Source organism: Crassostrea angulata, chromosome 5 (assembly GCF_025612915.1).
Source record: "Crassostrea angulata isolate pt1a10 chromosome 5, ASM2561291v2, whole genome shotgun sequence".
NCBI classification, from domain to species: domain Eukaryota; kingdom Metazoa; phylum Mollusca; class Bivalvia; order Ostreida; family Ostreidae; genus Magallana; species Magallana angulata.
Window position 1 is genome coordinate 50,866,290 of NC_069115.1, and position 27,590 is coordinate 50,893,879.

The 27,590-nt window shown below is 34.2% G+C and overlaps 3 protein-coding genes across 15 annotated transcripts in view; 2 read left to right on the plus strand and 1 right to left on the minus strand.

Moving 5' to 3' along the window:
- Positions 1 to 13,146, plus strand: part of LOC128185650 (transcription initiation protein SPT3 homolog) — a 71,883-nt gene extending 58,737 nt beyond the window's left edge. For all 12 annotated transcript variants that reach the window (XM_052855266.1, XM_052855260.1, XM_052855265.1 and 9 more), the window contains 8 exons: positions 1,003 to 1,174; positions 4,863 to 4,924; positions 5,735 to 5,810; positions 6,128 to 6,249; positions 6,450 to 6,617; positions 11,870 to 11,977; positions 12,251 to 12,358; positions 12,528 to 13,146. In XM_052855266.1, coding sequence (XP_052711226.1) covers positions 1,003 to 1,174; positions 4,863 to 4,924; positions 5,735 to 5,810; positions 6,128 to 6,249; positions 6,450 to 6,617; positions 11,870 to 11,977; positions 12,251 to 12,358; positions 12,528 to 12,575 — 864 coding nt within the window. In that variant the 3' untranslated portion in view covers positions 12,576 to 13,146. The remainder of the gene's footprint in view (positions 1 to 1,002; positions 1,175 to 4,862; positions 4,925 to 5,734; positions 5,811 to 6,127; positions 6,250 to 6,449; positions 6,618 to 11,869; positions 11,978 to 12,250; positions 12,359 to 12,527) is intronic.
- A 1,928-nt stretch (positions 13,147 to 15,074) lies between these two features.
- Positions 15,075 to 20,432, minus strand: LOC128185649 (uncharacterized). 2 transcript variants are annotated; one of them, XM_052855257.1, is made up of 8 exons: positions 20,306 to 20,431; positions 19,519 to 19,674; positions 18,170 to 18,537; positions 17,715 to 17,796; positions 17,267 to 17,412; positions 16,879 to 17,019; positions 16,274 to 16,447; positions 15,075 to 15,827 (listed from the first exon to the last, which is right to left on the minus strand). In XM_052855257.1, exons 3-8 carry the CDS (start codon positions 18,492 to 18,494, stop codon positions 15,376 to 15,378), a joined length of 1,320 nt encoding a protein of 439 aa, XP_052711217.1. In that variant the 5' UTR covers positions 18,495 to 18,537; positions 19,519 to 19,674; positions 20,306 to 20,431; the 3' UTR covers positions 15,075 to 15,375. The 2 variants fall into 2 exon arrangements, with proteins under 2 accessions (XP_052711217.1, XP_052711216.1); XM_052855256.1 differs by lacking the exon at positions 19,519 to 19,674 and having other exon boundaries at positions 20,306 to 20,432.
- An 851-nt stretch (positions 20,433 to 21,283) lies between these two features.
- On the plus strand, positions 21,284 to 26,312 carry LOC128185651 (glutathione S-transferase P 1-like). Its single transcript, XM_052855271.1, has 7 exons — positions 21,284 to 21,441; positions 23,165 to 23,271; positions 24,486 to 24,573; positions 24,976 to 25,079; positions 25,198 to 25,254; positions 25,458 to 25,499; positions 25,952 to 26,312. Exons 1-7 carry the CDS (start codon positions 21,405 to 21,407, stop codon positions 26,138 to 26,140), a joined length of 624 nt encoding a protein of 207 aa, XP_052711231.1. The 5' UTR covers positions 21,284 to 21,404; the 3' UTR covers positions 26,141 to 26,312.
- Positions 26,313 to 27,590: the final 1,278 nt, after the last annotated feature.

Genomic DNA, 27,590 nt, shown 5'->3' on the forward strand with positions numbered 1-27,590 from the left:
GAAAAATGTTCATTAAAATTTTATATACACTGTTACTTTATTTTACTGGAATGTGCAAAAAAGTGCGCAATGAAAACTAAAGTCGGCCTCCTTAATTAGCCTTGAAGTGTTGATATTACGCAAAGCTATTCGACGTACTGATTACGGGCTTAGTGGCTCCACGGAGACTTAGTACATAGAGGTAGAGAAGCTCCATTATATCCATTATATCCACCGTTGCCAAAATGCATGGATACCATCAAAAAATTTCATTTTATTTAGTTTCATTGATAAAGTTTGAAGGATTAATAACATTTTTATGATGAAAAAAAAGTACTTTGAGGATGAGGATTGGAGAACCTTATTATTCATAATTTTGATCACATGCAGTGAAGCATTTTTATTCACATGGAGGTGAACGTGTTAGCAACGTATTGTGTATACTCACTCCCATTAAAACTGTGATGTCACTGGATATGTGTCATTTCCATGGAGAATTTGTTCAGGAAAAATTAAAGTTTCAGTTGTAATATCATTATATTGGAATGTAATGCTTCATTATAAGTCATGTTTTAATTACTACATGAGATCTAAGGATTATAAGTAAGTTTAGGTAAAAGGGGCTGACAAAGGATAATCCACATGGGAATCATTATCAAAGATATTGCTTCCTAACCTTTCAAAGGAAATGTTGAAAACAATTTGTAATGAAATTTGTTGCAGCATCTATATCCTCATTAAGTTCAATTACAGATCCATACCAATCTTTTCAGCCAAAGTTGTCAAGGGTTTTGGATTTATGTTAAAAAGTATTGACTGTATTTCTCAGAGAAAAAAAATTGATGCTTTAAATTATCCTTATTAAAAAGAAGTTGATTGTGAGGTGATTTTACCCACTACAATTATTGCAAATGGCTATTTCCCTTCAGCATTGAATGTAAAGTTGTGAAAAATTGTCTTTATTGAAAAAATAAGAGCTTTGCTATGATGTGATAAGCCATTGCAAACTTTTGCTACATCAAGGTGAAACTTCATCGTCTTATTCGGTACATGGATATCAAGGATCAGCGGTCCATGGCCCTGAAAGGAATCGGTGACGAGGGGGAGGAGGAGGCGGGGTCAGAGAAACCGGCCCAGCCAATGAAAAAACGCCGCAAGATCTGCTACGACTTCTTGAGTTCCATTGATGCAACAGGTTACAATTAATATTATCCTAAATAGCTGAGGCCATCCTTTAAAAAAATGTTTCTTTGGAATTCTTTGGGGGTATCTAGACCCAGGAGGGAAGGAAGGAATTTTTTCATAAAATGAAGTTTGGCCAATTTAAAATTGGTAAAAAAAAATCTCCATAGAAAAGAGTTCTTTTTTAGCTCACCTGAACCGAAGGTTCAAGTGAGCTTTTCTGATCACCCGTTGTCTGTCGTCCGTCCGTCCGTCCGTCCGTCTGTAAACTTTTCACATTTTCAACTTCTTCTCAAAAACCACTGGGCCAAATTTAACCAAATTTGGTACAAAGCATCCTTATGGAAAGGGGATTATAAATTGTTAAAATAAAGGGCACAGCCCTTTTCAAAAGGGAGATAATTGCGAAACAGTGAGTATAGGGTGCATGTCTTTAAAAATCTTCTTCTCAAGAACCACTGCACCAGAAATGCCAATATTTACACAAAAGCTTGTATATATAGTGAAGATTCTAAATTGTAAAATTCGTGACCCTCGGACCAAAACTGGGGCCCCAGGCGGGGTTCAAAGTTTAACATAGAAATACATAGGAAAATGTTTAAAAAATCTTCTTCTCAAGAACCACTGCACCAGAAATGCCAATATTTACACAAAAGCTTGTATATAAAGTGAAGATTCTAAATTGTAAAAATCGTGACCCTCGGACCAAAACTGGGGCCCCAGGCGGGGTTCAAAGTTTAACATAGAAATACATAGGAAAATGTTTAAAAAATCTTCTTCTCAAGAACCACTGCACCAGAAATGCCAATATTTACACAAAAGCTTGTATACATAGTGAAGATTCTAAATTGTAAAAATCGTGACCCTCGGACCAAAACTGGGGCCCCAGGCGGGGTTCAAAGTTTAACATAGAAATACATAGGAAAATGTTTAAAAAATCTTCTTCTCAAGAACCACTGCACCAGAAATGCCAATATTTACACAAAAGCTTGTATACATAGTGAAGATTCTAAATTGTAAAAATCGTGACCCTCGGACCAAAACTGGGGCCCCAGGCGGGGTTCAAAGTTTAACATAGAAATACATAGGAAAATGTTTAAAAAATCTTCTTCTCAAGAACCACTGCACCAGGAATGCCAATATTTACACAAAAGCTTGTATACATAGTGAAGATTCTAAATTGTAAAAATCGTGACCCTCGGACCAAAACTGGGGCCCCAGGCGGGGTTCAAAGTTTAACATAGAAATACATAGGAAAATGTTTAAAAAATCTTCTTCTCAAGAACCACTGCACCAGAAATGCCAATATTTACACAAAAGCTTGTATGTATAATGAAGATTCTAAATTGTAAAAATCGTGACCCTCGGACCAAAACTGGGGCCCCAGGCGGGGTTCAAAGTTTAACATAGAAATACATAGGAAAATGTTTAAAAAATCTTCTTCTCAAGAACCACTGCACCAGAAATGCCAATATTTACACAAAAGCTTGTATATATAGTGAAGATTCTAAATTGTAAAAATCGTGACCCTCAGACCAAAACTGGGGCCCCAGGCGGGGTTCAAAGTTTAACATAGAAATACATAGGAAAATGTTTAAAAAATCTTCTCAAGAACCACTGCACCAGAAATGCCAATATTTACACAAAAGCTTGTATATATAGTGAAGATTCTAAATTGTAAAAATCGTGACCCTTGGACCAAAACTGGGGCCCCAGGCGGGGTTCAAAGTTTAACATAGAAATACATAGGAAAATGTTTAAAAAATCTTCTTCTCAAGAACCACTGCACCAGAAATGCCAATATTTACACAAAAGCTTGTATGTATAATGAAGATTCTAAATTGTAAAAATCGTGACCCTTGGACCAAAACTGGGGCCCCAGGCGGGGATCAAAATTTAACATAGAACTACATATGAAAAATGTTTAAAAATTTTCTTCTCAACAACCACTTCACCAAAAATGCCAATACATACACAAAAGGTTGTATATATAGTGAAGATTGAAAAAATCGTGACCCCCGAACAAAAGTGGGGCCCCAGGAGGGGTTTAGATTTTAACATATATAGGAAAATGTTTTAAAATCTTCTCAAGAACCATCGTGCAACTGTTTGGGATATTACTATGCATACATGTACATCCTTAAATAATGTAGATTCAAAAAATTGTAACTCCCGGACAATTGATGGGCACCAAGAGGGGTTCAAAATTTAACATTTTAAAAAACAAAGGAAAAGTTTAAAAATTTTCTTCTCAAGAACTACAATGTTTTAGTTAGTGGAATATCTATGCATGCATCCTTCGCTTAGGTAGATTCATAATTCGTAAAATCGTGACCCCCGGACCAATAATGGGGCCCCAAGATGGGGTCAAAGTTTATTATAGAAATATAAAGGTAACAGGTTAAAAAATCTTCTTCTCGAGAACTACAATGCTTCAATTTGTGAGATTACTATCATGCATACAACCTTGGATAATGAAGGTTCGACAGTTTTAAATTAGTGACCCCTGGACTAATACTAGGGACCCAAGATGGGTTTAAAGTTAAATGTAGAAGTACCGGTATATATGGAAAATGTTTAAAAATCTTCTTTTCGAGAACTACAATGCATCAATTTGTCAGATAACTACGTAAGCACCCTCAGATAGTGTAGATTCGAAATTATAAAAGCCGTGACCTCAATCTAATACTGGGGCCCCAAGAGGTGTTCAAAGTTTAGCGTAGAAATATAGAGGGAAAATGTTGAAAAATCTTTTTCTAGGGAACTATAATGCTTCAGCTTGTGAGATAACTATGCAAGCATCCTTAAATAATGTAGATTCCAAATAATTAAAACTTTAGCACTGGACTAATACTGTGGCCCCAAAAGGGGTTCAAAGTTCAACATAGAAAGATATATTGAAAATGTTTTTAAAAAGTTCTTCTCGAGAACTATAATGCTACAGTTTGTGAGATTTCTATGCAAGGATCCTCAAATTGTGTAAACTCTAATGTAGTGGAACCAAGAGTTATCTTTCTTAATGTTCTGTACAGTCTGAGAGTTATTCCTCTTGAAGTGGAACTCTTCTACGTTCAGTTTTTCAGGTTGTGTACGTGCGGTCCCACCGCAGTGCTACACATTTTCATTCCTATGTTACTATTTATGTTGTTCAAGCCAACCATAAACCTCGGACCATTACTGGGTCCCCAGAAAGGGGTTCAATGTTTAAAATAGAAAAAGCATATGCTACGAAATGTAATGTTACAAGGAACTGCTGTTCAGGTGAGCGATGTGGCCCATGGGCCTCTTGTTTTATTTAGCCAATGAAATCTAATCAGAGGAGGTAATTCAATGAGACAGCTAGGAGACAATTCCAAACAAACTATGATTTTATTTTGGCTTGAGGGTTGATACATTTATCATATTTCTTTGTCTTTTGCATTGAGATGTAGAAATAAATGATAATGATGTTCTATTAATTACATGTATGTCCTGAAAATATTCAACATCAAATGTAATGGAAATTATTAGAAACATATATAATGAGAACAATTTAAGAAGTATTGAATAAATTGTAGTGTAAATTTACTGATTTACTGAATAGTAAATGAAGTATGTCATCAGTCAGAAATGATCTAAAACCTTCATGGGCCCCTTGTTATAATAGCTCTTGATTGTTAAGTCCTGTGTACAAATATCGTTACTTTTGTTTGGTTGTACAGGAGAACTGGTGGCCTTGTTTGGGGAGGATGGAGTGGATGACATCAAGAAAGAGAGGATGCTGGTTAGTCTCATCAAACTAAAAAATTATTCTCCAATACGTACAAGTACAGTGTATACTGTATAGAATCATTAGATTTTGTGGGGACTCAGTTTTTGTGGAATTGTGGGTACCTCACATCCATGAATTAACATTCTACATGAATGAGTAAATGAGGATTTAAAGTAATATTTCTTTCTGCGGTATAAGATAATACAAGAAATTATACCCCAATGAACATTTAAAATTTAAGCAATCCACAAAAATTGGCCCCCATGAATTTTAATGATTCCACAGTATTCAAATGTTTCCTTAAGAACAGATTGTTTTCTACCATGAAGGTTTCTTTTTATTAAAAATTTGACATGGATTTATTCTACTGTAGCACTTCTCTAAAAGATTTAATGACATGGATGTTCTACTGTGTCACCTTGCCTGGAAATGGCTCTCTTCTATGAAAAAAGTTGTCATCTTTTCCGATACTTTTACATATGTGCAAGCAAGGTTTTAGTTTTGAATTGATAATCAAATGCTTGAGACATAACTTCAGCAAATCACATAACAGAAGTTTCAGATATCAAATTTTTTTTTACCAACAATTTGATTTTGGCAAGTTTCAGGCTAAAGAATGCAGTTCTAACATAAAAAATTAGATAAACAGCACAGACACAGAGGCCAATTAATTTCAATGTAACCATAATTAAAGATTATTTATGGTTACATTGAAATTAATGCTAAAACGGGCTGTTACATTGAAATTAATGCTAAAACGGGCCTGGCCCCTGTGAGCACAGAATTAAAGTATGTATATGGCATTGTACATTATTTTTCCAGAGAGCTGATCTACAGACCAGATACATGGACCAGAAACAATACATGGAGTATTGTGAGGCGAGACAAAGCAACTTTGGTATGCCAAATTTGAAAGTCTTTGAATTGATTTACATGGTTTTGCTGTTTTAATTACGGTATTCAAGATCTCTCCTCATCAAGGTTACTTCAGTGTTGCAATGATTCAATAATGAATTTTATTGGTGGTGTTTTCAATATTTGGTTAAGTGATTTATCTGATTAAGCATTTGTAGAATACATCTACTTTTTGGAGGTAAAAACTGTTGTCTTGGCATTAGTTGAGAATTATATTCACTTAATACATTAATACTTAAATGTAAGTGACACTCCAAAAAAAAGCACATATCTGTAAATGGTTGCTTCCTGTTTGAACAGGAAGGAAGTACAAGATACAGCGCTTCAAGGATTGGCTGTTGGCGGGGATCAACATGGAAATCAAACCCAATCATCACGCCATAGAGCTCTTCAGTTACTTTGCTTACGAAACAGTGGCGCAGGTCGGTGAATTGGTCTCCGTGCTATCACTCTTTGTCATGCAACTCTGAAGTCTGTGTCAATTATTTCCTGGAATAATTATAATAACATCTTACTGAGCTGCTTAGGATTTATGTATCCTTCACATGTAAATCTGACTGTCTTAAAATTTAATTAAAATATGCTTTTCTGGGATTTTTAGAATTGTTAATTTTCTTTGCAGATTGTGGATATGGCCTTATTAGTTAAACAAGACAAGAAGTCCCTATATGGAGACCCTCTGACTAAGGAGGCACCAAATGTATGCATCAACTACTACCACCAGATATCTGCTGGGTCAGGAATCACGTCCCCTCCCCCCTCCACCCCAGGCGCAGTGTCCCCAGTACAGGTACACCAACATGTGGAGTTTCTACCAGCGTTTACTTTATTTATATATATTATAATATCATGTATAGCTATAATTTGGTTTAGACATATTTTCTTCCACCATACTACAATTTATGCTAATTGAGGCATAAAATGAAAATACATTCTTTTGAAACCAACTTTAATCATATTGCAACTATAATCGTATTGTAACTATAATTGTAACTATAATCGTACTGTAAATTGGAGAGTTTATGTGGAAATATATTCATTCAAGCTTTTTTGTAAATTGGTATTGCTAACTTTTTAAACTATGAAAAATTGGTTTTTTTCACCTCTAAAGGACTCAAAATCAATTTGCAATAACCGTAAAGTCGTTATATCTGAATTGCATGGTTATAACCGATTGGATTGATTTGTTTAGAATGTTTCCAGGGCCTTCAGAAAACCTTGCTTTTTTCTGAGATATTGCTATAACCATGTTTGTACAGAACAAGTTTTACTGTTTTATACAGTAACAGTTTTGTAATTCTCAAAATTGTTTTCCCTAAGATGCTTTCCTTTATACTTTCTGTTTGTACCCATACTGATGATTCAAAAGATTAGTTCAAAGTTCTTGGTCTTTGATTTACTCCCAGGATTCTTTATTTATTGCACAAAAGATACTAAAAATGGTAATTCTTTTGTTAACATAGGAAAATATATATGCAGAATATCATACTATTTATTTAAATTAACCAGGGAGCAAAACTTACAAGAAAAATAAGTGCAAATAGACTTGTCTATGTTCTGTGTATTGTATTTGATACAAAAATTAAAGCAGCTAGCAATATACCGGTACTTGGTCAAATTATATGTAGGACATTGTTACTCGATCGGGTTAGCAGTGTGGCTCATGGTTCTTTTGTTCAAATTGCATAAGAGTAAAGCCTCATAAGACAATCCAATCCTGGAAATTCTAATTGCTGAGCAATAACTGGTAATGCTGGAGCAAGTGTACAGCAGTTTAATGACATTGCAAACCTAAAATAGAACAGGATTCCAATACAAAGCGGATGTACTACAAGTGTATCATCACTTTATTTCTTTCAATAAAGGCATCATTAGGAGCCCTGCATATTTCTGTCTTTTATTACCAATAGAAATTCAGTTCCTGGGATTATTATTGAAATTTGAAGTTCAGCCTACACCTTTCTTAGAATATTGAAACTTTTTATCACTGGGTGATAGCATTCCAGCTGCGTGAAACAAACCCGGTAAAAATAATATTAAAGTGTGTACAAATGAGGATCCTTCATTAATTTGTTTTAAATTGTTTTGCATGATGTTTAATTATGTGATCAAATTTTTCATCTAATTTCAATCATCTTAGGTAAGTTGATCGGAGTCAATTGGAGCGGTGGTCACACAATACGATTTTTCATTCGATTTTTAATTAATAAAACCTATTCAATATTATTGTTGCACTGGAAAAGTCATTGTGATGTCACAATTCTCAGCAGAGAGTTGATTGAAAATCAGACACAAATGATGTCGTCAGATTTTTCCACTTTCAGACCTTGCTTTTGACTTTCGACTTAGGTGGTCACACAGTACATGTACGATTTTAGTAAAAAGTGAATTGGATGAAAAATTGCTCTTTTATGACCGCACCTTAAGACTTTCAATTGGTTCAATTCAAGCATAGATAAATTAAGGATTCTTTAGAAACCAGTGGCTTTTTGTTTTTCCTTTAAAAAAATAATTATACATGCATGAGAATAAATTAAGGATTCTTTAGAAACCAGTGGCTTTTTTTTTTTTAGCTCACCTGAGCCAAAGGCTCAAGTACGGTATTTTTCGGAAATTAGGTCGATACTTTTTTTCCCAAACACGTGGACCTCGCCCTATTCATCGCTTCGCCCAATTTATGTTTTTTTTTTTGGTTGGAAAATTTGATGTGAAATTTTGCAAAAATTTATGCAACCTTCCAATAAGATCATGAGTGTTTACAATAATACTGCTTGAATTTCTGTGTAAAAATTGCATGGATTTTAATCAGTATACTGTAGTAATTTATCATTTAAACAAAATTAAATGTAAATAGATTTATTTCTTCTTACATTTCTTACTTAGATCACTGACTGAATCATCTTTTGATCACTATTGTATGCTGTCATGCATTTTGATCGTGTGCTTACGATAAACAGGATTTCGCGCGGTAAAAGTAAAATGAGAACCGTACAAAGGGTATTTACGGGGAAAAAATATCGTCGGGTTGAAATAAAAAAAAAAAACAATTTGTTTTATAGTAGAAAACATGAACAAGTTTTTTCTGTATATTCAACATAAAACTTTCGATGAAATTTTAGCCAGGTGTCTCTGAAATCAGTCTGGGTAGTGCTTACTTTGTTTATACACAGTTGAACGTGGCACGTGCTACTCATGCCCACAGGCTTCAATAAGATCAGAGGTTGACTCGTGTGTATATACACAGTAAAGAGTCACACTGAGACACGGGGTGGCATGTGCTACCGTAGTCATGCCTCCAGGCTAGGTTACTATCCCCCGGTTAACACCAGTTTGTACACATGGCAGGGAAGTAGTAAAAATCGATCTTAAATTAAAACCGGCCGTACTGAATTAATTGGTTTGAAAATTTTGAAGCAATTTCAGACATTTTCTTACGATGTTTTCAAGAAATAGATTTTATTTCCCATTTGTTTAAAACTGTGAAATAAGATTAGAAGGCTACCATATGATAACGTTATTGGTTTAAACCATTCATTCGTTAGAACTAGCGGTAAATTTTCGACCAATTCTTCGAAGTCAACCTATTTATACTTTTTTATATTTTTTTGCTACAAACGGCCTCCTTCGCCCAATTAACCGTATTGACCTAATTTTCGAAAAATACGGTAAGCTTTTCTAAACACAATTTGTCCTTGTCTGTCGTTGTTGTCGTCATTGTTGTAAATTTTTCACATTTTCATCTTCTTCTCAAGAACCACTGGGCAGATTTCAACCAAATTTGGCACAAAGCATCACTAGGTGAAAGGGATTCAAGTTTATTCAAATGAAGGGCCACGTCCTCTTTAAAAGGGAGATAATTGAGAATTATTGAAAATTTGTTGGTATTTTTCAAAAATCTTCTTCTCAAAAACTATTCGGCCTGAAAAGCTGTAACCTGTATGGAAATATCCTCAATCTTGTGGGGAGGCATCCTCAGGTAGTGTAGATTCAAGTTTGTTCAAATCATCGTCCCCGGGGGTAGGGAGGAGCCACAAGAGGGGGATCAAGTTTTACATAGGAATATATAGAGAAAATCTTTAAAAATCTTCTTCTCAAAAACTATTGGGCCAGAACAGCTCAAATTAAAATGGGAGCATCCTCAGATAGTGTAGATTTAAGTTTGTTCAAATCATGGTTCCGGGGGGGGGGGGGGGGGGGGGGGGCCACAATAGGGGGATCAAGTTTTACATAGGAATATATAGAGAAAATCTTTAAAAATCCTTTTCTCAAAAACTTTTGGGCCAGAAAAGCTCAAATTAAAGTGGAAGCATCCTCAGGTAGTGTAGATTCAAGTTTGTTCAAATCACAGTCCCTGGTGGTATGGTGGGGCCACAATAGAGGGATCAAGTTTTACATAGGAATATATAGAGAAAATCTTTAAAATTCTTCTTCTCAAAAACTATAAGGCGAGAAAAGCTCAAATTAAAATGAAAGCATCCTCAGGTAGTGTAGATTCAAATTTGTCCAAATCATGGTCCCCGAAGGTAGGGTGGGGCCACAATTGGGGGATAAATTTTTTTACAGGAATACATAGAGAAAATCTTTAAAAAAATTTCTTTTAAAAACTATTTGGCCAAGAAAGCTCAAATTGGTGTGTAACCATCCTCAGATAATGTAGATTCAAGTTTGTTCAATTCATGGTCCCTAGGGGTAGGGCGGGGCCACAATGGGGGATAAATTTTTATATAGGTATAGAGAAAATCTTTAAAAATCTTCTTCTCAAAACTATTAGGCCAGGAAGGCCAAATTTGAGTGGAAGCATCCCCAGATCGTATAGATTCAAGTTTGTTTAAATAATAGTCCAGGGTGAGGCCACAATGGGGGATGAATTTTTACATAGGAATATATAGAAAAAATCTTTAAAAATTTTGATGAAACCATGATTCCCAAGAGAAAAGTGAGGCCATGAAATGGGGGGGGGGGGGGGGGGTATAAAGGAATAGAGAAAAATCTTCTTACAGGTACAACAACAAAAGGGGCTTGGTATTTACCAAATAAAGAGGTGGATAAAACTTGGCAGATTTTCAATTTTTTTTTAGCAAGATCTATTGTACTTAGTGGTCAAGATATTTTGATACTGTAATGCAAATTTGATCAGAATTAAGGCAATTGTTGCTCAGGTGAGCAATGTGGCCCCTGGGCCTCTTGTTTTCCTTTAAAAAAATAATTATACATGAAAACTGTTTTTAATTACAGTAGAAGCAGAAATATTCGTTTAGGATTTATATTTCGTTATTTTTGTTGGCAGTATAAATCAACGAAATTAAATCCATGACGATTATTTGACCCAAATAAATAATGAATTAATAAATACAGAGTTGATATGCAATAGATTTTAGGGATTAAGATACGACGAAATTAAATGCCAACGAATTGTATTTGGTTTAAAAACAACGAAATTTTAGTCTAACAAAAAAACAATGCTTCTACCGTAGTTCAAAGGCATTATCACCAATTAGAAGTCAATATTGTAGCATGTATTTTGTATTTTTTTGCTCCCCTTCATAGAAGGGAGGGCATATTGCTTTGCTGCTGTCTGTCGGTCGGTTGATCCACCAACACTTTCCGCTCATTTTCTTCGCAGAGGATGAACATATTGGAATGAAATTTGGTATACAGGTTTATCATGATCATATCGAGGTGAAGTTCGATATTGGGTACGATCGAGCAATTTTCGACAGAGTTATGGCCCTTGGACGTAGAAAAATTCAAGTTAATTGCAGTTTCCGCTCATTTTCTTGGCAGAGGGTGCACATATTGGAATAAAATTTGGTATACAGGTTTATCTAAATAATATATCTAGGTCAAGTTTGATTTTGGGTATGATAGAGCAATTTTCGACAGAGTTATGGCCCTTGGACCTAGAAAAATTTCAAATATTTGCAGTTTACGTTCATTTACTTTGTCGATGTTTCCAAGGGAGGGGGGCATAAATGTTTCACAAACATCTCTTGTTACAAATCTTGCTTTACTTATTGTGTATTTGTGTCTTTTACCCATTAGAGTCCTCCTGCTACCCCCACCACACCTGGATCCACCCTCAGCCTGAGTTCTAGCTCTTCCTCTCTGAGTGCCTCTCTCCCAAAACCAAAGAGCAAGAAACGCAAAAAGGTAACTACTCTTGAACATTACAGCATTACTGCACCATATCTAGAACATTATGGTATCATTAGAATGTTCCCCATGCAACTACTGTTTCTTTAGGTTTTATATACCTTGATTTCTCAGATCCTTTAAGTTCAATATTATGGAGCTTAAATGCATATGGATATAAGGGAAACTTATCTTCAACTCTTGAGATGTATGAATGCTTTGGCTGTCTAAATGAAAATGAATTGCCAGTACTATCTGTATATAATACTCAGTCTTTGTTTTTATCCACAGAGTGGAATAGGAAGTGCCTTGGAAATCTCTACGGCCATACAACCTGAAGACATCCACGAGGCCATGAGGAGGTATCATCACTGTATTGGACCATTTTCCTCCCACATTGTAAGTGTCTTTAGAATGGATACTTTTCTTCCACATGCCTGTACTTGGGCTGATTTTCCTCCCAAGAATATACCGGTATATACATGTATATTTATTTATAGTTAGTCCTGTAGATTTTGTGTGTACTTCAAACTTCAAACTTAATATTTTCAAACAATTTTTTTTTTAGAAAACGAATCCAATGGTGCCTCAGCATACAAAACTACTGTGTCTCTGACCCTTCCTCTTGTTACAATGTTACAGTACATGGAGCAGAGTTAATGATCGACAGATCAAGTTTAGATGGGAGATCTGCTACACATAATATTGAGTTCCTAATGGGCATGGACCAGATGTCTATAACACTATATCCCACCCCTAATTCTAAACCATGTCAGTTAGCTGTATTTTACAAAACCCCAACTTCATTCGATGCCATGGTTTTCCAGGCAAGCTCAGAGGACTATAGATAATACAACATTAAATTTGAATCAGTTTGTCACTATTTAGTTGTTGTGTCTATAATTCTCAAATTAAATTCATGCATACAACGTATATATAACACATTTGTACATTTAACTGACCTATATGTACTATGTACATGTTAAGATATATGTTATGTTTAGAATGTATTCATGCGCCCATAAATGAAAGATAGTCACAACACAATTTGTGTTCAAAAAGCAGATTTTATTGAGCAATGATGTTATAGACTTATTCTAGTTCAAAGTACTAACATGTACATGTATATCATAACATCACATTAATATTAACACATGTATGTGATAATAAAATCATTTGTTCTTGTATATTCATTGTTTGGACATTCTGTAACATTTATCAGCTCTTCTTATAAAAAATAATCTGTTAAAGTTATCTCCCTTTCATCATAGGTCAATGAAAAGACAAAATTCTTCAATTTGTTACATTAATCAATGTTCAAAATTGCATATTGGTAATTAAGCATGTGCAGTCCAGACTCAATTCAAAGCAATACATGAACTTGACATAAAAAAAATTTCCAAGTATATATAATAATTTTAACAAGTTAAAGACCTACAATATTATTCATATTATAATTAAATTTTTTTCGTGGAAAAATGGTTATTAAATGAATATAAATGCATAATATCATGGAAATTAGATTTAAAAAAAACATGATCACTTTTTATACTATCTATCAAGATATTGCACAGCAAAACCATAGCACATTCAATGTTTAAATGTCTAGACACTAATATTTTTCTACAACTGCAGAAAAGTAAATCGGCATTTGAATTTGATAAAAACACAAACGAAGAAACACATATTTTTCTAACTACATGTAAGTTGTAATAGGTAGAAGAAGAAAAATGGCAATCTTTATAAATACATTAGTTGTTCATAAACCAGTTTTTAAGAAGAGTCATTCCATCACCTTTGTGAAAATTCAAAGCTTAATACTGGTTGCATGTCTGAGCCCCCATTCCTCTTTGATGATTAAAAGCTGTTGACAGATAAAGAAACCTAACAAAATTAGGTTTTGAAATACATGTACCAAGGTTTATACAAGTATAATGAAGATTGAAAAAAAATTAATACTGGTTCATGTATTCGTTGCTCTCAATTTTTCTTGGCTATTTAGATTTGCTAATCCTGAGCTCAATTTATTGTCCTAAAGATGTTGTCTGTTCTTCAAACGTAATACATGTCTAGGGATTAAATTATTGATCAGGGTATCCAGGCATTTTACAAAGTATAACATGTCTGTCTAGAAGATCTGTTCAGGCAAAATATATCAAAATTGGAGATTTGTGCAAAACATTGGCAAAATGAACAGTTGTTCACTGTGACTGAAATTTACCAGCGTGTAATAATAAGACTACAAAATTATTAATAAATACTCCTTATACAACATACAGTTAAAGCCAAATTTATCCAGATATCTTAGAATCATCAAATATTGTCAAGAATTGGACCTTTGGTACTTATGTATCATATTTAGAACATATATGTGGAGTTACTCACTTAAAGAAATTAATTTTTGATAAATGTGAAAATACAAGTAATCAAGCAATGATGATACATGTAATTCATTTAGACATAAGAATAAAGTACTTCTTCGTTCAGATATTATTCTGATTGGAGTTGTAAACTTTTAATTTAATTCTCACAATTGCAAATAATGCAAGGCAAAGTCAATTGTTCTACCTATCATAATGGCACTTTTCCATTCTATTTAATGGCACTACTTGTACCATATCATTTACTGGTACTGTGACATATATACTAAAAACAAAATGTTCTAAATTCTAAAACAAACACTACACAATATTTTTGTATGTGTTGACAGGTACATGTATAACAAAATATGTACTAATACTCATTATTTTGTGAGTGCTCCTTAATACCGCTGGCTATAGTTGAGGATACATATTTGAACAATCTACAAAAAGAGTGTATTGGATTTCATCAGACTGTATCACATCGCAAAAAGAAAAATAATCACCAAAAAAGACACTTTTGAATTTGGCACAATCCATTCACTTTTTGGTACTAAAATATACAAAATAAAGCTTAAAATCAAGAAATTGGGTAAATACCAGTTTCAGGATCTATCACCTGATTATCTGAATACACACCTCTGTCAACAATGATAATTTGGAGTGTGAGCATAGATTATTACCTGGTAGTTATGTACAAAAAACAAATCTGCTTGATGTAAAGAAAAAACATGAAAAATGTAGTAAAAAAAAAATTCAAATTTGCAGATACAAGTATGTTGTACCATTATTATGAAAGTGTAGGTAAAATAGTTATGAAGATCAGGTTAAGAACAAAAAAAAATACATGTAAATTTGAAGTCGATCAAGGTAATAAATAACTGCACAGATGGATGTGAATCAATTGGGTCTTCAGAGTTGATCACAATTTTGAAATTTTCACAACCCTTTTCATACCACTATTAAAGCACTAATACATGTATAAAGCAATCTAATTGAGACACAAACTAGCACATTGTCAACAAACTTTGTTGCCATGAGCACTTGCTCATCACTTCAGCTATCAAGCTTACAAACTGCTGTAGCCTTTCTGAAATCTATGTTCTCCACAAATGTATAATTGGGCACTTGGTGGAAATACCACTTCATTAAGGCATTCTGCGGAGAAATGCCGCCTTCACTCAACTGTGAAGAAAACCGTTTGTTCATAGTCATTGTGTGAACGGGACAGGAAGTGAGGTAAATCCCGTCCTGAAGGGACTGTAGAATCGAGGACGCCTTGGAGAGGAGGGAACTCCTGTGTTGATCTAGGATGTTAATGTCACCCTGACTACATGTGGAGAACGGACAGTTCACTCCCATGGCGTTCTTACTGTACCAAGCATCGTGGAGAGAGTTCAGGAAGAAAACGGGTGTGAACAGGTGCTTGTAGAAGAAGGTGGGCTGAAGGCACTGCCATTGATCATCACCTAGAAGCTTCTGTGTACACTCCTGAATACTTTCTGCACCTAAAAAGAGAACAAGTTCATCCATTTTAAATATCATTTATAGATTTAAGTACCGGGTATATCTACATATGAAAACATAGTAATACAAATGAGATAAGATATAAATGGAAAAAAAATAGTGTGGAATTTTAGAATTTATGGTGGCTCAGTTTTCGTAGATTTTTTTGGGGTCCCTCTCACCCACTTATCTTCAATAAATTACGAAACACAGCATTAATACATGTACTATAATCATACAAGTAAATCAATGATATTACATCCCTATGAACCTGTAAAAAATTTACAATCCAGAAAATTTGGCCCTCAAGAATTTTAATGACTACACTGTATTGGAAAGATACAAGAAATCAGATACTGATTGAGCTTAAATAACCTTGAAATAATTCATCCTCTTTCAGGTTTGTACATACAGTGAGTAAATACTTTGTGGAAGCTTGACCTCTCACCTTGTATGTTATGGAGGTAGAAAGTATTCTTGAAGATGTTCCTCATCACTTGCTGCCGTGTCTGCTCGGGGTTGTCCACAAACATAGCACCATCCACCACCAGGTGGAGCGAGTTCACGCCGGTCAGTCGCTTCCTCAGGTAGTCAGCATTTACTGTGGCTCCAACCCCACCAGCTGTACACAGTGCAAAAATGGTCCATTAGTCAAGTTCTATATTTAACACATGTACAAATGAAACTTTATTCTCCTTTTAAATTAACTTGGCAATCTGCGTTTTATAAAAGAACATATGACTTACAACCTAATCAACGGATGCTAATTGATAACAAACTAATGAGTGTTTCAATTTAGTTTCATTTAAATATAATTATAGAAATCAAAATAGTTGTGAATCCATTTAAAGTGTTATATATTTTGTTTATTAAAGATAAGTTCTTTTGTAAAACACAGCCCTGTTTCATAGATCTGACTTACCTGAGGACCCCTGAGTATGACTTGTTTGATAGATCTGACTTACCTGAGGACCCGATAAGTATGACTTGTTTGATTAATCTGACTTACCTGAGGTCCCCAGGAGTGTGACTTGTTTGATAGATCAGACTTACCTGAGGACCCGATGAGTATGACTTGGTCGGCCCCCTTGAGCTCTGTGTGCTCCACTAAGTAGTCGATCAGAGCATTAAACACCTGGAATCCCGCCAGGTAAAGCTTCTTAGACTTGTGGCTGATCACATTGTTCCTGTTTCCTGTTCAAAGCAAATTATTTCTTCTTCAGCATCACAGCAGTAAATTCAGTTACCGTAATATCTTTTACTCAGTATTTTTGTCTCAATTGTAACTTGAAAAAGCAACAACTTCTTTTATCTGCAATTTACTTTCTATGCAATTACCGTAATTGGATAAATATTTCTTTCAAAATATTAAAAAAAATTTCTAGTATCAAAAACTTATACTTCAGGATGTATATGCAAACATCAAATTAAAGAAACACACCTAGAAATGATCCCCCATCACAGTAAAGAAAATCCACCATATTCCACATATGAAACTTGGGGTTTTCCGACTCACTCGGAGATAGAATTCCATTGAAAGCTCGGAACATTGGTGCCTCTACGCTGGATCCCAACTCTGTAAAACTCCTGTAAATATAAAGCATATTGACCATTTAATCAGCAGAGCATTCAATCAAACATCACAAGCAATCACAGATCAAGGCAATGAAAAAAAATTGTGAAAACATACACTGGTATAATACCAATCATGAATATATACTTGTTCATGATCATGAGTTCTAGCAGTGTCTATTGTCTACATGTATGAATTGGTTCCAAAAAGTGTATAGTCTTGTGGTTATTGCATAGGTTTAGAAGACAAGTCTTTTTGTGTAAAGAAGTATGTACAAGACATGCACATAAAAACAATTGTGTATAAGACTACTGGCCTGCTGTAGCAGTCCTCCACTGATGAGCACCAGGCACCTGCTGGCAGATGTATGATCCATTTGTTCAGATTTGGACTCTTCCCTGTCAAAAATTCATACACTCTGTATAATCTGTTACAATACACTAATTTCTATAATAGCTTTTTTCAGATTTTAGCTAGATTGCAGCTTATCAATTCTTTTTTGAACATAGAACAATTTTCTGAATCAGTAATCAATGGATAAAGCATTTTAGTCTAGCACGCAACAATCTATGCTGAAAATGCCTGTCGTGAAATATTCATTACTATGGCACAAAGTTTATTTCTAAAGTATAAGAAGCATTATAAGTATACATGTACTAATTTCACTTCTGAACTGAGTAGTAAAAAAGGGTTTTGTAGATAACACATATATGTGTTATGGTACATAAGAAACAGATGTACCTGTTATGAAAATGACATTATGTCACTCACCATATCTAATATAATACCCAGGTGAGGATCCATCCAAACAATACGCCCCCCTTGAGACGGCAAACTTCTCTGGCAGTACGACTAGCTCTCCGTCGGTGTCAGAGCTGGAGTGGTACTGTACGAACACCACTCGGACATTGGAGATCGCTCGTAACACCAGAATCACTACGACAACGACCGCAAACAAACAAACATGAACGTAGAGCCGCCGGAAACTGCAGGTGGTGGGCAGTATGGTGGGTCTCTGTACGGTCCGTCCTACGGGAATAAACACCATGGTTTTTCCTTCTTCTTTGCTCTGGACATCGCTCTCTGCCATTACCATTCAGAATCGGACGAACACATTCCGTCTCGTTCTTCGTCAGCACCTGAAGATTTTGCAAAGCATTTGATGGCTATAGATATGATCACAACATACAAAACAACGATGACTGCTGCGAAAAATATCCCCATCTCTATACTATTACTATATAGTCGTGTTTTTGTAATATCATAGATAGTCTAGTGTTTGTTCCACGTGTACAACATAATGTATACATGAGTATATGAACTGCACGTCGTAATTTAGTGAAGCGGCTATGACAACTATAAAGAAATGATCAGTATATAGCAGTATTGATTTGAACTTTTGACCTAGTGTATTTCTTATTCTTAAATTCATGAAGTTGGAAAAATTACAAGGCAGTAAGTCACTGACCCATATGTGCAACATATGTTTCTTATAATAATTTCCTAGTATGAAAAGTGGACCAAAATGTTGCCTGAATTAATCTCCAACTGGTTAAATTACACTTTTCAAACTACCGGTAATTGGCTTTCATGAGTATGCATATACATTTTTAAAAAATAACATAATTAAATCCATTAAAACCTTCTCTTAATCCCCCCCCCCCCAAAAAAACCTTACATAAGAAAAAATCAATTAGATAAGACTTTATATTTAGGAAATCATTTTCCATGTGAACACATGTCAAAACATGTGCTACTGACAGATTAATACATGCACTTGCATAAAAGGCTCACAATAAATTGTGTGAAAGTGTTCCATTACAGTTGTACTGTAATCTATTGAAAGGAATAATTAACACTGTGTATACTGCTGAGGCAGCTGTGTTTCATGACATACACAAGGTAATATATCACTGACAATTGACCCTTCGTCCACGTAAGGAAACTTAATGTGAACAATGTGAAATGTGGAGCAGATCTTCGAATGCTGATACAACTGTTGTGTAGCTTAAGCAATTTGTACATAATTATTTGAAGCAGAATAAATATATGGCTGTCAAACCATGAAGAGGTCAATTTCTACAATCACTCATGATGACACTAAATACAGGAGTACTTACACTCAAAATGAGTCCACTCAATGAATCCACTCAATGAGTCTACACAATGAGTCCACTCAATGAAGGGAGGAAGATAACACTCTCATTTAATATTTACAAGTCAGACCCAAATTCTCTGTGACCCTTCACAGTGTTCATACAGATAGAAATTGGAGGCTAAAGATTAAATTAATTTTAACATAACTGCATCTGTTTCGAAGTTCAATTGTTCATCAAAACAATTACACACATATATATATATATATATATATATATATATATATATATATATATATATATATATATATATATATATATATATATATATATATATATATATATATATATATATATATATATATATATATATTATTAAGGATGTACAAATAAACATAGAATTACTGATATGCCCTAAATATAGCAGGATGCCATCAGCAAACATTGATATGGATGTAGCCCAATAGGTTTATCGTTGACATCGGAAATGTTGATTTCTGATTTGCTTATTTAAATATAGTATGTAATACAGATTGATTTTCCAAGTAGGAAGTTAGCACATAATGCCCATGATGACTATAGGTATTGGGCCAACACTGGTTGAAAGTCCTTCGAAGGACACGAATTTGCCCGAACTGAATTTATAATGTCATTTTCAGATTATGTTTACAAATATAATATTACTCTGGTATCATATAATCATTTCACTCTGCATTTCATTTTTAGCTAAACATTTCATCAGGGACGTATATATACATCGCTTGGTTAAGTATTTTCTATTTATCAAAATATATAAACATTGTCGACTTACTGTATTAAAATATCTACATGATGGTGCAACAACTGGTCACTGTATGATGTTCAACTTCTATCAACGTTTCATTTCAGCAGCAAGGAAATTCGGATTTTAAAATATAAATATTAAACTCGGACGATCAGAACGTATAAATCCGGAAAAGTCAAAGATGGACAGCCAAAATACAGCTAATAGAGTGTTAGACTGGCCAACATTTTTTCGTACAGGTTTTTCATGGAATTCCGCGCCGGAGAACTATTTTTACTTTTTATAATTTTGTCTAAAGGTATTTCACAGCAAAAATGCTGGTTATAGGACAACATCATGAACACGACAGGCGCGTAGTGCTCATCGTTTTTGAAACTGGGGATCAGTTTCATCCCAAAAAATCTAATAAGAAAAAACAAAACAAAACAAAACAAAAATAAAACCACCATATTTGCAAATCATGAAAATCTTGATATTTTGGAGAGAGGGGTGCGTATTTCCAGAGACATAAAATAACACGTTATTTGGTATGTCTCTGGTATTTCTATTTATAACTTCAATTCCACTGTTTAAAAATGAATTTGAAAAAAACTGATTATATTCGTATACTGTATGTATGACTTGCGCCACATATGGCTTTTGTCAATAAACTGAATTTAATTGAATTATTTATTTTCTCACATTTACATCCACCAAGTATGATTCTCTCTACTTCTTACAGAAATTAATTGCAATTCATAATTCTGTAAGAACTGGCAGGACTCAAGTTTACACGCCCCCCGTTTATCAATTGGTCGAGACTTATTTTTTTTTGGTCTAATCGTGTGTTTTTGTTTGTTTGATTTGTTTTGTTTTTCTTGTGTTTTTTTTTTTTGTGTTTTTTTTTTGGGGGGGGGGGTACCTAAATATTTTCTTAGAGAATAATTCTTTAATGTTGCAGTCTACCTTAATGAAGTTATTTGGGACAACTTGCATCTATTTTTATATGTATGGACATGTTTTGACCTTAACAAGCTATACACACGGGACATATCTGTGTACTAGATAAGGGTACATATTTAGTACACGTGTAAGCCCAGGTAATTTACCTCAGAATACCCAGGAGCGAGTCAATATCGTGAACGTTATGTCCAAACTACAGATTGTTTATTTCTTTTTGAGGGGTAAGGTTCTCTGTCTGTCGAATTTTTTTTCTAGATCTGCATGTTTGAATTTTAAATAATCTGTATTATAGAAGAAACATATATAGTGTTTTTACTTAATTGGACATGGTTGCGCATGCACCATGGGGCTGGGACTTGGTGATAATCGAGTTCCAAATAGAAATTGTGTCACAATATGAACTGCAAAAATGCAGCTTCGAGTTTTATGCATATTTGCTCCGTTAATAATAATATGATAAAATTTCCTTTGCTTTGGGGACACTGAAATTAAATTACTCTTTCCTATATGTAACAACATTTATAAACGCTGCTAAAACGCATGAATTTTTGCATCAACTGATGTTAGATTTGCATATCTCATAATTGATGGACTAATGAAAATGGGCGAATGCATCCTGAATTTGAGAAATGTAAATCAATAAATTGCATTTACTTCATTTCCTTATACAAATTATAACTTGAATCGAATGAAAATACATGTTCTTGCTGGCCGTGAACATTGTACGTATAATTCATGTATATAGATTGTACTGGTACCGTAGTAAGAGCCCTTTAACTATAAAATACACACTCTTACTTTACAAGTATTTACGCATGCCTTGGTCGCAATGACTGATACCCGGCCACTGCACGCGGTTATCAATGTTGATATAATTTACATATTCAACACAAAATCCAGGCAGTATACTTGACAGAGCGTGTACTGTAGATTTATTGAATTTGAAGATGCTAGACTACACTACTTTAATATCTATATTCTAATCCACGCGCGATGAATGTCACCATGCTACGTGAAGATATTAACTAGTATAGAGATTAGGCAAAATACTGAAAATATTATAACGCCTTTGATGAATTGCACGATGCAGCATTTATAGGTTTGCTTTGGTCCCCGATTAGCAATGCCACGTTCAATTAAGTAAAACCATGTGATGATTTGCACCTTTCTTTTATCTTTTAGTTATGCAAAAAATAAATTCTTTTATCTTTTCATCTTTTAGTTATGCAAAAAATAAATTCTTTTATCTTTTAGTTATGCAAAAAATAAATTCTTTTATCTTTTAGTTATGCAAAAAATAAAATCTATACACCTGTCAGCTCCAGTGACCTTACATAAGACGCAATCACACACAATGGATTAAACAGAGAGAGATTCCATCTCGGGAATGCGCAAGACGTTAACACCGCAGTCATGTAATATATCAAAATCAAACCATGTACACATTCAATTTGATAAACCTTCATATTAGTGTCGAAGTCTAAGTACTTACTTATACAACATCAGAAAAGTCACGCAACCTTTTGAAAATACTTCAAGAGGATACTGAGTATCTTTACATAACAACCTCGATGATAAAGTCGATGCGAACTTAATACTTTATATGATACACATGTTGTTCAATTTTAAAGAATTTTCGCCTTAATTATCATTTTGGCTCATGTTAAAATTTTAAAAAGCAATATTCCGTTCTGTTTGAATGTCATTAAAGCTTCTTTCACGTCATCGAGCAAAATAATACATCTGACATTTTGACCCCCGCCCCACCCCCCTCCAAAAAATCAATATATGGATCATCATCTGGTCAAGAATATTCTATGCATGCAACTTAAGGATAGAGACTATTCAAAACACAGCCTTGCTAGATTCACGACACGAGGCGTCCACTTGAAATGGACCAAGGAATAAGATTACAATAATCTTTGAATTTCTGTCTATTTTCAGGCCGAGCCGAGGCCATAAGAACGCTGTTAGTAGAACAAGGCGTGGAGTATGAAGAAACAGACGTCATGCCGATGGAAAAATGGCTCAATTACTGGAAGCCAAAAATGGCTAGTATACCTATAATATTTCTTTTAGAACCAATTTAACAAGACCTTGGACTTTGGATAGTTGTGCCAAACAGCAATATGATGTAGGCATGTGAATTTCATTGCTAGCCACTCAGCCATAGCTCTTTGAAATCAACAAGATTTGTTTAAAGCTTTTGAGCACAGGAACCTGACGTTAAACATTTTTCTCATAATGAAAATAAAAACCTTATACCTATTAATACGCACCTGACGTTATAATTTTTTTCATAATAAAAATCATAACCATATACCTAATAATACACAAGTGTGTATTGTTAGGTATAGAGTATTTCTTTTTTATTATGAAAAAAAATATGTAACGTCGAGTGCCTGTGCTTTTAAATTGAGGTAAGACTACGCAATCGATGCATATTTCGTTTGAAACCGCGCCATTTTTAACTTGTTTTGACAATACTTTGTAGATAGTAGAACGTTCTACTGAAAGTCCAAGGTCTTGTTAAAACGGTTCGATCATTAAATGCTACATAGTTTTGTTTTTCGTTTAATTTTGTTTGTTTCATTATAATAGTACCGTAACGGCTTGTTCAAGTATTGAGTTTCAAAAGTTAATAGATCTGTTAAGTGCACAAAGTTCTACAGCCAGTCAACAATACTGTATTAATGACAATTTTATACTGTCTTACATATTACTCGAATGACTAGAGGAAATTCATCCTTAACGCATGGCTTATCATTAAATCTGAACAGTTACTTTGCTTCGTTAGTATCCCCTCCATATGAATGGAATATTCTCGAGGAGACTTAATTAAGACCCCAATAAATCGACTTGTTGATCACGGCAACTTGCTGATATTTGGCTTCTGTGAAGTGTAAAAATAACCAAATTGGGGACGTACGAATTTCATTATCTGTTAGAATGCATTAATGCATTAGCTTCAATAAGAAAAGACTTTTTAGCAAGAAAATACTACGTCCAACCAAATATGATCAAATTCAGTAGTTTACTAACGAATAACAATTCTTTATTTAAAAAAAAACCTGTGTATTTTCATTACAAAAATTTATGAGATATGTTCTCCACATGCAAAATAAGCCAGCTTTCACTGCTCATTTAGATTTTGTATATATGTATATATGTTACATATTTATAATATACCTCTTGTACCATTTACATGTTTTGGAGAGAATAAATGAATTGAAGTCTACGATAATGGCATCTCTTTGGTTTGCAGGCATTTGGTCAATGTCCTTTGCTTATAGACGGCGACTTTGAACTCGTTCAATCGAACGCTATCCTCAGGTACCTAGGACGAAAATACGGTAATGACACTGTTTATAATCAGTACACGATGAAATCAAGCGTCATTGTGCTAAAAGATGATATATAAAAACAATACCCACACACGGAGGGGTTGCAGCAATGGGTAATGATCTTGTTTGACAAATTAAATGACGAAAACGTCAAGCGTTATTGAACTAAATGATTATATGAAAACAATATCCACCTTAAATAGGTTGTTCCAAAGGGTAATGCTATTGTTTGACACGTTAAATGGTGGTAACAAGAGGTTTTGTATTAAATGAATATATGAAAACAACATCCCCTCACACAATAATATTACGTTTCTGCACCGAGTAATGATACGAAGCTGTTAGAATTGCGTACGTTTTATATACTGAATTACGATTATACCTTCTCAATTTATTTTGTCCTTTTTTCAGACCTGTATGGTTCCAGTATACAGGAAGCTGCCCGCGCTGATATGATAAATGATGGCGTGGAGGATCTAAGGGGAGCGTACACTGTTCTTATCTACCAGAACTATGTAGGTTAATTATAAACAAGGTTATTGTACGAGAAAGTACTTCAATCTCTGATTATCTCTTAAAATACATGATTCTGTTTCTTTGGTTTTTTAATTTCTGATTTTTTTTTTACAACAGGAAGATGGAAAAGATGACTATGTGAAAGCCCTTCCAGACAAACTGAGACCTTTTGAAGTAATGCACACTGTTCGCTCAGTCGATTAATGTTTGTTTTTTACATTGGGCAATAGAACTGAAATGAATTCGATGATACGAATGCATGGACACCTAGTTGATATACTATAGTAAACGTATATGTTTATCATACACAGTGCATTTTTGGAGCGATTCAATATCTTAATTTACTACATGTATACTTTTTGTCATTGTTTACACAGAATCTAATGAAAGACACTAAAGGATACATACTAGGTGAAAAGGTAAGCAAGACAACTTTAAAAATCAAACTGATGACAGTTATCTAACTATACAGTTATCTATAGAACAAGTAAATAACAACAGTAATTTAACTATACATGTACAGTTATTTAAAGAACAAGTTAATGAAGAAAGTTAACTTTACAGTTATCTAGCAAATATTAAGTGAATAACGACATATTTCTAACTATACGGTTATCTATAGAACAAGTTAATGACGACAGTAAATTAACTATACATGTATGTAGAACAAGTTAATGACAGTTACTTAACTTTACAGTTATCTAACAAATAAGCTTATACCGATATATATCCAACTGTACAGTGATCTGTTGAACAATTTTCAAGACAAAAGACACAAAAATATCTATTCCACAAGTTCTAAGTAATAGGCCGTTTAGATATCTCTTGCTTTTTTTTAATCGATTTGATATTTCAATTTTCTTGGTTTCAGATGACTTTTGCGGACTACAATCTATTTGACCTTTTGGATATTCATTTGATCCTTGCCCCGACTTGCCTTGATACTTTTCCAGCATTGAAGTCCTACCATTCACGAGTATTGCAAAGACCTGGAGTCCAAAAGAGAAGAAACTCTCAAAACTTCAAAGACATGAAAATTAATTTTAACGGAAAGGAGTGAGAAGGTCGCGCAATAATATAATGATGATGCAAAAACGGAAGAACGATGAACCAATTTAAATAAAAAAGATGAAATTGTTGAATTTCTCCCATCGACTGAAATTTTTGATTTGGCAAATTTAAAGAGACAAAGAAATGCATTTTATAAAGAATATAAAAACATTGCAAAATTACATTTTTTTTTATTACGTAGTCCTTAATAAGACCATACCAGCCTATAGGTTTCATTAAGTGCTTTAACTCGCAGATCTATGTCTAAACATAGGCATCAAGAAGAGATTAGAATTACCCCCAAGTTGCAACGTCGCCAAAACGCAACTTCTAGGACCTTTCCGGCAGGCTCGGAAAAACACCTCGAATGTATTATATAGGCATCCATGAGAACCCCCTTTTTTTAAAACTTGATATAAGTACAACACATTTTACAATCTGTTGAAATATGAGCTAGAAATCACTGAAGTCAATGATATTCCCTATAACATACCACAGAATCGACATACAATGCTGCCTAACCGACACTTATTTTAATGGGAAGGGACTCCATTTTGAATAAAATTTTAACATCCAGTAATGTTAATACATTTGAGGTGTTTTTTCGAGCCTGCCGGAAAGACCCGAGAAGTTGCATTTGCAACGTCGCCAATAAACAATATTCTTCAAAGGAAGTTCTGAATAAACCTTACTTTAAGCACATTAAGGACAGAGGTCAGTTCTATCCCAACATTACAAAAGTTGTAAAAATCCCATACAGGAAGTTTCATTAACAATTTTCACAATTTACAAAGTTTTTCGTTAGCACCGAAATGGGAAAATTTAGCGCAACGTTCTGATAATTCCCCTGAAATTGAGAGCAGAGTTGTGAGATAAACAATGACTAGCAAATATAACTAACAAGTAAATTCCATTCTTCATTTATGACAGAGCCTAATATCTTGGCCATAGTTTGTGTCATCGTCGGTAACCAATGCACGCGTGATTCAGATCGATTCTCACCATCATGAGGAAGCTTGTGTTCTAAGACCGTGTGGTTTGCGACGATGAGTTTGCGCTTAACTTCAAAATCATTGAATCTTATTGGTACTTTGTCAGTTTATTAGTTCAAATATTTGGTATTGATAACCATTTGGGTTCTAGTGTAGCGTGAGCGTCTCATATTAAAAATATAATATAAACTATATATTCACAAAGTTTCCTTATATCAAATCTTTATGAATTGACGTCTTAACGAATCTCACGCACATGTACTGGCTGATCTACCGGTATTACAGTTAATTCTCTCTTAATTGATTCACCAGTGTGGTTGTTTCTTACGTCCCCCCCCCCCCCCCCATTTTCTTTATTCAGAAGAGCTGTGCTTGGTCTTATCCTAATAGTCCACAAACCAAATCGTCACAGCTGTAAATAAACGTAGCTCGAAACGTGCCAATGTTTCTGTTTGGCTTACATATACC